This window comes from Sciurus carolinensis, chromosome 4 (genome assembly GCF_902686445.1).
Source record: "Sciurus carolinensis chromosome 4, mSciCar1.2, whole genome shotgun sequence".
In the NCBI taxonomy this organism is placed as follows: Eukaryota; Metazoa; Chordata; class Mammalia; order Rodentia; family Sciuridae; genus Sciurus; species Sciurus carolinensis.
The window spans coordinates 94,730,042-94,742,182 of record NC_062216.1 but is presented as its reverse complement, the minus strand read 5'-3'; the positions used below and the strand labels follow the sequence as shown (position 1 = coordinate 94,742,182).

General features: G+C 44.6%; 1 protein-coding gene across 1 annotated transcript; it reads left to right on the top strand.

The window, feature by feature from the left end:
• Positions 1–10,560: 10,560 nt before the first annotated feature.
• LOC124982831 (uncharacterized protein C12orf71 homolog) lies at positions 10,561–11,868 on the top strand. Its single transcript, XM_047549738.1, has 2 exons — positions 10,561–11,202; positions 11,617–11,868. The coding sequence occupies exons 1-2, from the start codon at positions 10,561–10,563 to the stop codon at positions 11,866–11,868; spliced, it is 894 nt and encodes a 297-aa protein (XP_047405694.1).
• Positions 11,869–12,141: the final 273 nt, after the last annotated feature.

Below are 12,141 nucleotides of genomic sequence, written 5' to 3'. Positions count from 1 at the left end.
GGGTAGGGTAAGAGAGTTTTATTGGGTGTACAGGCTAGATGGACCCAAAACAAGGGACCCTCTTGCCAAAAGACTCCAGTGGGTAGTTTCTTGTTAGGAATAACAATGAATTGTAATGGCTGAGAGAGATCAATACGATCTACCTGGGCCTCATCTAATCTTTTTTGTATAATATTCAAAACCAGATGTGCTTCAGGAGTGAGCTCTCTGGGATTTGTGGGATGGGGATCCCCTTGTAAGATATTAATTGGGCTCCTAAGAATTCTTGTGTAGTACCAACTTGAACCTTTTCAGGGGCTATAATGAGTCCCCATTTGAGTTGTAATATTAATTCAGAGTAAATATCCTTTAAAATATCTTCCTCGGAGTGGCACAGTAATATATTTGGAGTATTAAAAATAGGGGTATTCCAAGGAGAAGTTGAAGGTCTAATATGATTTGCTTCTAATTGTTGTTGTCCCTGTTCTTGGGCCGCCTTAAGTTTTTCTAATGTCAGGGGCCACTGAGAGACCCACACTGGTGCATTGGATTTCCAAGTTATTTTTACATACTTTTGTTCAGTGGCCCCAAGGAAAAACCCAAGCCTTGGCGACCTTGATTGCCCTTAACACTAATTGGCTGGGTATTTCCCTGGCCATAGCGGCCTATCCCCCTGTCCCATTTATGACCTTGCTTTACCATTAGATTTTGAGCCTTTTGGCTATAATGGCCTTCTGTAGAGAGTACTAAATCCATTTGCATGAGAATATCTCTGCCCCATAAATTAACAGGTAAATGGTCTAAGACATAAGATTGAAATGTTCCCTGTTGGCCCTCATCGTTTTTCCATGTCAATACAGAACTACTCCTTTGTGGGCTAGTAGCTACACCCAATCCCCTCAGGGTTTATTCCACTACTTGTAGAGGCCATTCTTTTGGCCAGTCTTTTAGGATAATAATGCTAGTATCAGCTCCTGTATCTAGGAGTCCCGAAAATTCTCTATTTTTATTCTTTATTTTAAGCATTGGCCTATTTTTTAAGTCCATGGTAAGACAGGCAAAATCAACCCCAGAAGATCCCAAACCTGCAGTTCCCCTGGTTGCTGAGGTTGATGGAAAATTATTATGAAGGCTGGGAATAATCAAAAGCTGAGCTAGGCGGTCCCCAGGTGATATGGAGATAATTCCTTGAGGAGAATGTGCAAGAACCTTAATTTCTCCTGTAAAATCAGAGTCAATAACTCCAGGGATAACTAAGTCCCCTGAGTGCACTAGAGCTCCTACCTAATAAAATTCCAACAGTATCAGGAGGTAAGGGATTTTTAGGTCTATAGGGCAAATCCTTTAAGGGACCTTCCATGCGCATTCGTTACATTTCAGTGCCCATTAGCTACCGCTAAACAAACCAAAAGGCAGACCACTTTAACTAATAAAACAAAAGCGAAAGCACACACAAACACTTAGTCTCCATCGCTTATCCGGCAAACTTTAACTCCGTTGCTTATCCTGCGAACTTTAACTCTGTCACTTATCCTGCGAACTTTAACCTGGCCAGACTGTACTTTACTTACCCTGTATTTACCTGATCAGTTCCTTCTTTGTAACTCGAGTTCCCGGGTTTCGGCACCACTTATGATCGCCCACCGCCCATGGGGACAATCACAACGCGTACGCTCTTCTTGATCACAGGAACCAAAAGGAGTTTATTCCGCAAGTCTCAGACTTATATTGAGAACATCAGCCTATCAGAGAGTAGACTACCAGGAAAGTCAGCCTATTAAGGAACAGTCTCCAGGCAGATACCAGGATTACCTCATGTACAACAGCCAACCAGAGTTACTTCCTAAAACTTGTATATGAGTGCAGCTATGTCTGGCAAGCTGCCAGGCACCATCTTAGAGATCAGGCCACGGTGCGGCTCTGGGGCCCTCAAAGCCCGCCCCTGACAAGGTACTGACTGAGGTCAGTGACACAACTGGTAGGGCCTGGGGCTGGAGCTCAGGGGTAAGAGTGCTTGACTGGCACGTGTGAGATACTGGGTTTCATCCTCAGCACCATATAAACAAAAATTAATAAATGAATGAATGATTTAATTCATGAATAAATTAATGGTTCCCAGTACATGTATGAGTTCAAAATAATATTTAGAAAAATAAGGCAGGTTTTACTTGTCTTGCTATTCTAAGGGTCATAGGTACCGAACCTAAAGGTCCTGATTAAGTGATCACTGAACTATCATTAATAAGAACAGGGTTAAGAACTACCAATAGGCATATATGAGTTTCTAGCTGGCTGTGCGGCCACATTTCATGATCTCACTACTGATGTGACTCCACATGTATCTGGGTGTGCATATAGAGGTACATCAATCACTCATGCAAGTATGCATGTATGAGGACAGACGAAAAGATCAGGAGGAAATCCACCAAATTCTTTTAGGGATGCTATCGCTTCCTCCGGATCATGGCATCAGCACAGTATTTAATTTCTACTTCATGCTTTCCTGCATTTTCAAGGGGATTCAACTACATGAGACAGGAAGTTTTTTCAACTGAAATAAGACAAAGCATGGGAGGTAAAGGGTAGAGACTTTCAGGACAGACGGTTATTATACACTCCACTTACAAAGAGCAAGGTCTGCCTCTTGTGTCCTTGACAGGAGACTGCACACACGATGCGCCTGACAGAGTGGAACAGTTAGGAATGGAACAGGAAGGGGAATCATTGGTAGAGTGCATGACTCTCTTCCCAAACCCCATGTCAAGCTTTGTGTTTTTCTTTTCAAGCTTCCCGAGTTGAGGGAGAAGTGGGATTTGAGCACCATGGAAGATTCATCCTACAACCGCAACTGCACTGACCAACAGCAATGCCTTTCCAAATCCAAATCAAACCCGAGCCTCGCCATAGGCTCTTTCCTCGATGAGGACAGCATTGATTGGAAGTACATGACCTCCTCTGAGGACTCCAACTCTGAGTGTTCCTCCTGCCACTTCCTCCGTCCAGCCCAAGAGTCACGGAGGAATGAAGGAAGGATGCCCTTCGGGAGACGAGAACAAATTCAGCACGACCCAGAGAAGCTCTGTGAACCACCCATCCTGCAGGCAGTAGAGGCTTTGGGGAGCTGCCACCAGGAAGACTCCAGGGCTACTCTGGACCTCAGCGCAGACTACCAGAGGATGCGGAGGATAAACCAGAATCTGGGCAAACTGGGCAAACCAATAAAAAATGTTGTTGTGCTTCACTCTGTCCTCCTCTTCCATCATATAACACGGACGCAGGTGTAAAGTGCATGTGGCCTGCACAAGAGTGGTACACATTCTCAGGACTTCCTGAGTGCTACAGTATGCTTCCTAATCCACAGGCATTCTGGTTCTCTCCCGCACCATCCCTTCTTACCGTATCCCCCCATCTCAGGTATTGTATTAGTTCACGCCTTTTATCCTCTTTCACCATGAACTCATCTCCCCACCGCCCGAAGGCAGCAGGACACCTGCCAGTCTCACACAGGATGCTTTTGGAGGAACTTCTGGGTCTTGAGCAAGTGGCCACAACAGAGAGCCACGGGGCAAGCCCATTCTAACTGAGAGTGTTTGGCACCCTCCAACAGCAGTCCAGATGATCCTGGCAAACCACACTGCTTCTGGCATGCTGGTTGGTGTTACCAAGTTGGTTGGCCTTAGGGACCCATGAGGCACCAAAGGAAGGACAGGGAATGCTCCTTAATCACCTGAAAGCTTGAATTCCTTGATTCATAAGATAACGGAGATGGTTCCACAGACTTCATAGGGTTCTTGGGAGAAGAAATGACACAAAACAGGTACTTAATAGATGCTCTGGGTGGTTCTGGTGCTGGTGGTGTTAGTCATCAAGTTCCCGAGCATGGCTGCAAGCCTTGATTCACAGAGTATCCCAGAGGGAGGTCTGGAGTCAACTCTCACTGACCGGTATTTTCCCACTGAAGCCATTTTAACAAAGCTTAGGTGTCTTTCAGCACACCTTGAATTAACCAAGTCCACTCTTAAACCCACTGTAAGATTCTCTCAGAAATTCTTTTTCAAGTAGCATTAAGAGGGCCCCTACAGGTCAGCATCCGGGAGGAAGCCTGGACTCACCCTTCTTGCTGACTCTCCCTGTGTTGCCAATTCACCTCCTGTGACCACGGTCATCTTCCTCGCTCACCACAGGTTCCCGCAAAGTCCTCCTCCTCCAGCTCCTACTACCACCCTGGGTCACCTTCATCGTTCAGGTGAAAAAAACATGAGTGTCTAGTCCCATAGGCATTCCTTCCCTCAATTTCAATTCCTTAGCAACTCCCTGCGTCCCTTCCTTACCTCTGCACACACTGTCCACATACAAATGCCAGATACCTCACCAGCTTAACATTAACAAAACAAGATGTCTGCACTTTGAGTATAATAGCTTTTTTAAAAAAAAAAGGTCAAAACAGGTCCACATATGACAGTTGCAGGCTCTAGAAAGAACTGTGTTGCTTGGGACGAAATGATTTCCAAGGTTGAGAAGAGATCAAGGAGTCGGGTCCTTTGACAAATACAGTACATGCTCAGGGTCACACACAGGTCTCTTCACAACCAGATTTCTCACTTCTTCACCTCTGAGAGCTCCATCCCATTTCACTGGCTCACGAGAACACCCTCAATCCTCTCTGAGTGCTCCCTGACTTCTTCAACATTTGGAGTCCGAAAAATTCTGCAAGGAACACATCACTATCTCTGTTTCATACAGGAAGCAATTGCAGGTACAAAGTGCATTTACTGTTGCTAGAAGCACCATGATTCAGGGCCTGGATCTTATAGGCACTCACCTGCTAGCTACAGAGTGGTGCAATTTTTCTTTTCAACAGTTTTAGAAGATGCAGAAAATATTCTAGCAGGGAAATGGAAGAGTTGAAACGGTTGCCTGAATTTGGTGTTGCAAGTGTCACCATGACACTTGGGAAGACTTGTGTTCAGCCTGAACTTTGGAAATCAAATAAGGAAGGACATGTACCTTGTGAGCTAGGCAACCATTTCAATGACTGGCATTTAATGCTCACCTTAGTAATATGGGAAGGAATGACCCATCCTGCACTACCCTGGCCACAGAACTTGGGGAATTCAACAAATCTAAATGAGGTTCATAACAGTAATGCCTAGCAGAAATACTTGGTTTAAGCTCAGAATGGCAGAAAAAAATATGTACAAAGATGATAGATTTCAAAAGGACTTCAATGAGATTAGCTGTGTTACAAGATTGTTGATACTCTTCAACCCATTCCCTGGCATACTTAGCACACTATCGAATGTCCAATCAAACCCTCAGGGAAACAGAACATAAAATCAACAAGGGTATGCTCATCTCCCATGAACACCAGAGTGAATTCACTTACCATACTATCTGCTACCAGTCATTTTTGTGGTATTGACACACATCTGAGTAGCATAGGGACAGTCACACTGCCCTGGGGAGCTAGAAATGAGATGCTATCCTGTTCAGTATTCTGAAAATCTCAAGAAGGGATGCTTACACTCTAAATTGAGGACAGTTGGCATGCAGTACACTGACCTTGCTTTCTAATTCCATGAGCTAGCTTCTTGCTAAGACCGCAGATCATAAGTGCTGGCATTATGCACGCAGGATTCAACTGGAAATGGAACCATGAAAGGTGTTGGATGTGCTGATCACATGGACTTTACTGAATACCTAAAGGATGGGAAAGGGTCAGGAAGCAATGGCGTGGCAAAGGGCAAGATGGGTCATTGGTGAACCGTGAGTCAGTCAATCTCCAAATCATTCCCTGATGCCAACAGGAAGGGAAGTGAGCAGAACACTGGTCAAATCATCAGCAGCCCCTGATGGGGGATCAGGGAAATCATGGGGGTTGCCTTGGTAGGCCCCCAATCACAAGCAAATCTCTGCTTCCACAAAGACCTGCCCTTCTCCAGGAACGGCACAGATCACATGTGACACAAGAAAACACTGACCACAGGGACAGACACCTGGTGGACAGAAATGCTATAAAATCCCATGGTTTCAACCTCAGGAATAAGGCACAAGCCCAAATGCACAGGAGGAGGAGGAGGTCTTGCAGGGCACACCACTCCAACCACTTCACACACAATATCACTCTGTTCCAGGAACTCAAGTGATGACATGATGCATTTCCTACAAAACACTTTCCACCACATGTATCCCCCTCCCTGTCCACACTCACCATCCCATTTTGAACTTCTTCCCCTTGTTAATTCCCAATTCCTCTTTCACGGTGGGGAGTACTTAGGGACACTAATTTTACACCACATCCTCCTCCACTCCTCCTCACACAGATGCTCCTGCAATACCTATTTCCTTTTGCAACTTGCTTTCCTACATTTGTCCTTCAACCCCTCCCCACACCAGCTCCTACCCTAAAAACCTATATTTCTATTTGCATTGATACAACCTTCAATGTTCTCACAGTCAAACTCAATGAATGTCTGCTTAAATCATGTCAAATACTCCATTATATTTTCAAAACTTGGGGGGATACGGGATACCTGAACACCACCTTACCAACTGAGAGGACAAAATCAGGGTTGCTTGGCTATGGTGGAAGGCCTTCATGTCCTCACTTCCTCACTGACACCCTCCCACATACCGCACTGCACGCACTCTCCCCAAACACTAGGTCCGTTCTCTTGCGCTCACCCTTCCTTTCCTTGGGTCCCTTCCACACAACACTAGCTCTCTTTCACCTCAGCAACTTTTGAACGGACAGAAAATCTCAGGAAGCAAACCATCGGGCCTGGCACATCTTTCCTGATACCCTCACGGCTCTCCCCCGGCATGGTGATAGGAGAGGCTCTTCTTTGACCTTCCATGACACTGGAAGTTCTTTTCCTCAGCACATCACCCTGTCCTAGAGCAGCTGATGCTCTCCTCTCAACAAACAGACTCCCACTTCCCTAAGAACGTGAAATGTCTTAGACACAGACAGGACATGACCAGGTAATACATCATGGCATGGCTTCCTCACTCTGCAAGCTATGTTCACCCACCACACTATGTTGGCAACACGTTAAGGGAGCAAACCTATGCTATGAATAGGAGGCCTCTCACCAAACTCCTCTGAACACAACCATGTTCAGAGGAGGAAGCAGTACATTATGAGGTCTCTATCATAATCCCCACATACTACTTGGAGGGGAGTGACTGAGATATCTGTGGGTATGTAAGACAGTGCTGAATGTGGAGGATCACAGAGGGGCATGACCTGGAGGGTCGGTGCTTCCAGCTGCTCCTTCCTCTCTCTTTGCTTCCCAACTCCACCATTGCTTCAGTAGCTCTCCTCCGCTGGGCCATTTCCTGGATAGTACAGCCTCACTTTTGGGCCACAGGATTGAATTCAGTGATCTACGGACTAAGACCTCAGAAATTCTTAGCCAGAAATCAACATTTCCTCCTCTATGATGTTCTTCTATGGTATTTTAGTCACAACATGCAAAAGGTGACTGAAACTGAAATTAGTGACAAGATTTAGGGTTGTCCTATGACTGACTTGACCATGTGGCTCAGAACTGTGGAAATGGTTTTCAGGAACAGTGCTCAAAAGATTAGAGATGCAAGTGGAAAAGCTTCAAAATATTGTCACTGAAGTTTAATGGGCTATATTAGTGAGAGCACAGCAAGCAGAATCCCAATAGGACTAGGTACTGTACTCATGAGGATTCAGAAGAAAATGAGGGCTTGGTTAGAAAATGGACTAGAGGCTATATATGGTATAATCTGTCAAAAAAAAAAAAGAAAAGTAAAGGAGGTATTTTCTGCCCCCGTCCTGAGAACTTTTTGAGGCTTAATAGTGATAGACTCATCACACAAACAAATTTCAACACGGCACAATGTTCAGTCATTGGTATGGACACTGCAAGCAGTGCTGTACTACCTGGCTTACTGTGAGAATCAGGAGCAGAAAGCAGACATAAAGACATTGAAAAACTGACATGTGATCCAGAAAATGTGTGAGACTCTGGGTCCCCGGAGGTGTGTTATGTTGAAGAGATATCAGCTCTGGAAGACATGGTAAGATCTACAGAGGGACAATAGGAAGGAAGCCTGCAGGGCATCTCAGGAATTTGCAGGACCACACCCAACAGAGGTCCACAGTACAGGAATGCAAATTCCTTAGAGAACAGATTATGTGGGTGACTTGTATTGAAAGGCGGGACTATGAAACCATTTTCACCATGTTCAGTTGCCCAGGCCCTCACAGCCTGCTATAGCCATTATCCCAGGTGCCTGAGGTGTTGGGCAAGTTGGCAGCACAACTCGGCAACACCCAAGGGGAGATGCATCTATTGCAAGGCAGAATGCTCAAATTAGGGGCCCAAGGAAAAATCCACACAGGTTTACACTGAACAGTCTGGGAGGCCAGACAAACTGAAGCAGAACCAGAGTTCCTACAGACTGCATGCAAGAAGCCCAGGTATGAAATTAAATGTTTAAACACAATCTAGAAGGAGAAACCAGACATTAAGAGATACCAATAACATGACTGTCTGCTGAGAAATCCTAGGTGCTGCAAGAGATACAGTCTACATAGAGTCCATGGGCATGCTACAAGCCAGTTTAAATGGGCACTGCTGACAAAGCCCATTCAAATTAACGACTCACAACCATCTAGCCCAGGTGATTTTCTCAGAAACAGGGGACCAGTTTGACGTAAATACTGGGTTTTGGTGGTGTGAATTTTAACACAAACCTTCATTTCTGCTACAAAAACACTTCTCCTTTCCCAAAAGGGAATATTTATTCAATGCCACTGTATATTGCATAAAGGAAAATTACTTTCGATATCACCAAGTTCTTCCTCTGAGTCAATAGGGGACACTAAATTGAACATGACTTTTGAGCAGTACTACAACTGCTAACAGTATGGAACTCTTGTAAAGGAACTAAATGATTTTTCTACTGGGAGACAGACAGTAGCTATTAGGGACCAGGGAAAGAATGTTACGGATTGTATATGAGCGGACCCCTAGAAGCTCAAGGTAATGGAATAGTATTCAGCGGAAAATGAGTAGATTATTAGAGTCAGATCCTAATCAGTGCAACTGAGTGGGAATTGTAAGCAAGAAGGACATGCTGGAAAGTGGTGGGTTACTGAAGCTTTGACTTGAAAAGTGCTATTCTTCCTGTGGAAACTTCCACTCAGTCAGCTTCCTAACCCACCATCCGTAGAGAAGTTCTCCTTCCCTGGGCCCTGTCCTCAGGATGTGCTGCCTCAACATGAAACCAGAGCAAAGAAGCTGGCCTTCTATTTACTGAGGGCTCTGAAAAATGAACCCTAAATCAACTGTACCACCTCTAAGTTGTTCTTATCATGTGTTTTGGCTACAGTGAGGCAAAAACTGAATCAAAATAAAGGCATAGGTCCTTGCGGTTTTCCTTCACACATATGGCAAAAGACTCTTCTGTTGCCATGGTAACCAACTGTCTCAGAACACAGTCTTCTAACAGTTGGATGTTGAAGCCACTGGGACGAAGGATCTGAAGGACCTCCGTTATCCGACTTATGCCACTGGATCTGGCAGCATCTCTTCATTTGGGGAGCAATCTGAATTCAGTGTGACTACTCTTCAATGTGAGTGTATGTGTGTGTGTGTGTGTGTGAGAAAGAGAGAGAGAGAGACAGAGAGATACACTGTGCCTGCACCTATCCGCAATCACATGCTGGGCCATACAGAATATGCTGGAATAAAGATGCCACCAGATGATGGCATTTAAACACCTGTACTTTCTGGAGAGAAATTAAGTAGCAAACATCTAAGACTTTAATGTGTTTGTGAGCTTTGGTCCAATGACCCAACAAATAGGAATATGAAGAGAGAAGACAGTCAGAGAATGATAGATAAAGAAGTATTGACTGAGATTAATAAGACAATTGTGAAAGGAGGTCTTAGAAATCTAAGGCAAAATGAACACATAACTTATTGGTCATAAATAAGCGATTGCTGAAGCAGCATTAATAAGATTAGGTTTAAGAATCAAACAATACTCATATATGTGTTTCTTACTGGCTGTGCTATCATATTTAATAATCTCTCTACTGATGTGACTCCACATATATTTGGACATGTACATATATGTACAAGGTACCTTCATACAAGTATGTGTGTATGGAGAAAAAGGAAAGATTATGTGGAAATCACCAAATTCTCTCATGAAGTGTACTCATTTCTGGATCGTCATATCACAGCAGCATTTCTTTTCAAATTCACACTTTCCAGTATTTTTCCACTTTTATTCATATCTGCTGAATGATAGGTAGATCTTCCAACTGAAAAATGACCAAGAATAAGAGGTAACAGGTGGACATGCTCAGTACAGAGGGTCATTACACACTACCATAGAAAAGAGAAAGTCTGCCTTTCTGCCCTTGACTGGAGAGTGCAAACATAGGATGTGAATCTGACAGAGTGGAACAGTAATGAATGGAAATTGGAATGGGAACAATTGCTAAAGTGCATGACACTCTACCAAAACCTTATTTCAAGGTATTCTTTCTTTTCAGATTCCAGATTGAGTCACAACTGGGATTTCTGTACCATGGAAGATACATCCTACAGCAGCAACTTCGCCAACAAAGAAGGCTGCATTTCCAAAGACAAATCAAATCCGAACTTCTTTGGAGGCTATCCCACCTTTGAGGACAGTACCTCCTCTGAAGATTCGACTTCTGAGGATTCTTTCTGCTCCTTGCTCTCTCCTGTGCAAGAGCCATGGGTGACTGAAAGTGGAAGGATGCCCATGGGGAGACGAGAACAAACTCATGACAACTCGGAGGAGCTCTGTGAACTACCCATCGTCCAGGTCCTGGACGTTTATCTGGGCTCCTCCTATGAAGACTCACCAGCTACAGTGGATCTCCATGGAGACAACCAGGCAGTGGACAAGAACCCACAAGGGAGGAGAAACCAGAGTGTCTGGAAACTGGAAGGTCTAATGAGATACCTTAATGCCTATCGAGAGAATCTGAAAGATGATGAAGACGACGACACTGTGTGCTCTGATTCTTCTCTGGATGAGGATTTCCAGTCATCCACCAGTGCCTCTGTCTACATGGATCAGGAGAGTAGTCAAGAACAAGAGGATGAGTGGGTCTTTTCCAAATGGAGACCATCACAAAATGAAGACATCATCCCATTTCCAGATATTTCACCCAGGCAAAGGCAAGATGAACTTCTTGAGGTGAGCAGGGAGCTGTTTGATTTCTGAGCAAGGGGTAGGCCCAGTCAGGGTGCCAGACTGGACAGCATCAAGTCAGTCATTCTACCTGCTGTGAAGCAGAGATGGACCCCAGTACAACAAGACATGGGCAAGGAGAGAAGGATGGCAGCAAGGGAGGGAGCTGGGAAACAGAAAAATGCCAAGGAACACTCACAGACACAAGAGGGGGAGGAACACAGAGAAGGACTGATGACGATATTATTTTTTAAATATACTGTGTGTCATTTTGTGTGTGTGTGTGTGTGTGTGTCTAATGATGAATGAGTACTTAAAGTATACATTCACAATTGGGCTATTTGGGTGAGAAAAAAATTAGATTTGACTTCGTTGCTGATGACATTACACGTTTCCAACTCATCCTCTTTCTCTTGCCAGGTCATAAGCCAGGAGACGAGCACTGAAGATACCTTCTCAGTCTCATCAGGGCAGTCAACCGAGGGGGACACGTCTTCCCACTCAAAAACCATATCCTGTCTGAACCTCAGGTCCATGGTGCGCTGGTTCAGGAAGAGGGTGGTCTCCTCCCGACGAAGGAGAAAGCGCCCTGACACAGCCGACAAGGACCCCAGTCTGCTGGATCCAAAGAAACCTTCTTTCCTTAGAGGCCAGAGAATCCAACCTCAGTAATCCTCCAGTTAGGAAACCCTACATAGTCACTATGTTAATGTTTTTGACAACCCCTATTCAAAAGTCCCATGGTTTTGTTTATTCAGAATAAAAAGTGTTATTGTTGTTCATGTCTTCCTCCTCTTCCATCATACAATGTGGGCCCAGGTTCAATTTATATATGTTGTCTAGAAGAGTGGTATGCATTCCCAGATTATCTCAGGTCATTGCATGATTCCTAAACCAAAGGTACTCTTTCTCTCTCCCAACAACCTGTCTTACTGCATTTTCCCC

Excerpts from the sequence above, each read along its gene's own strand:
- LOC124982831 (XM_047549738.1), top strand. The coding sequence starts at position 10,561 with ATGGAAGATACATCCTACAGCAGCAACTTCGCCAACAAAGAAGGCTGC. Across the intron at positions 11,203-11,616 it reads GGCAAGATGAACTTCTTGAG|GTCATAAGCCAGGAGACGAG; the intron begins GTGAGCAGGGAG and ends TTCTCTTGCCAG.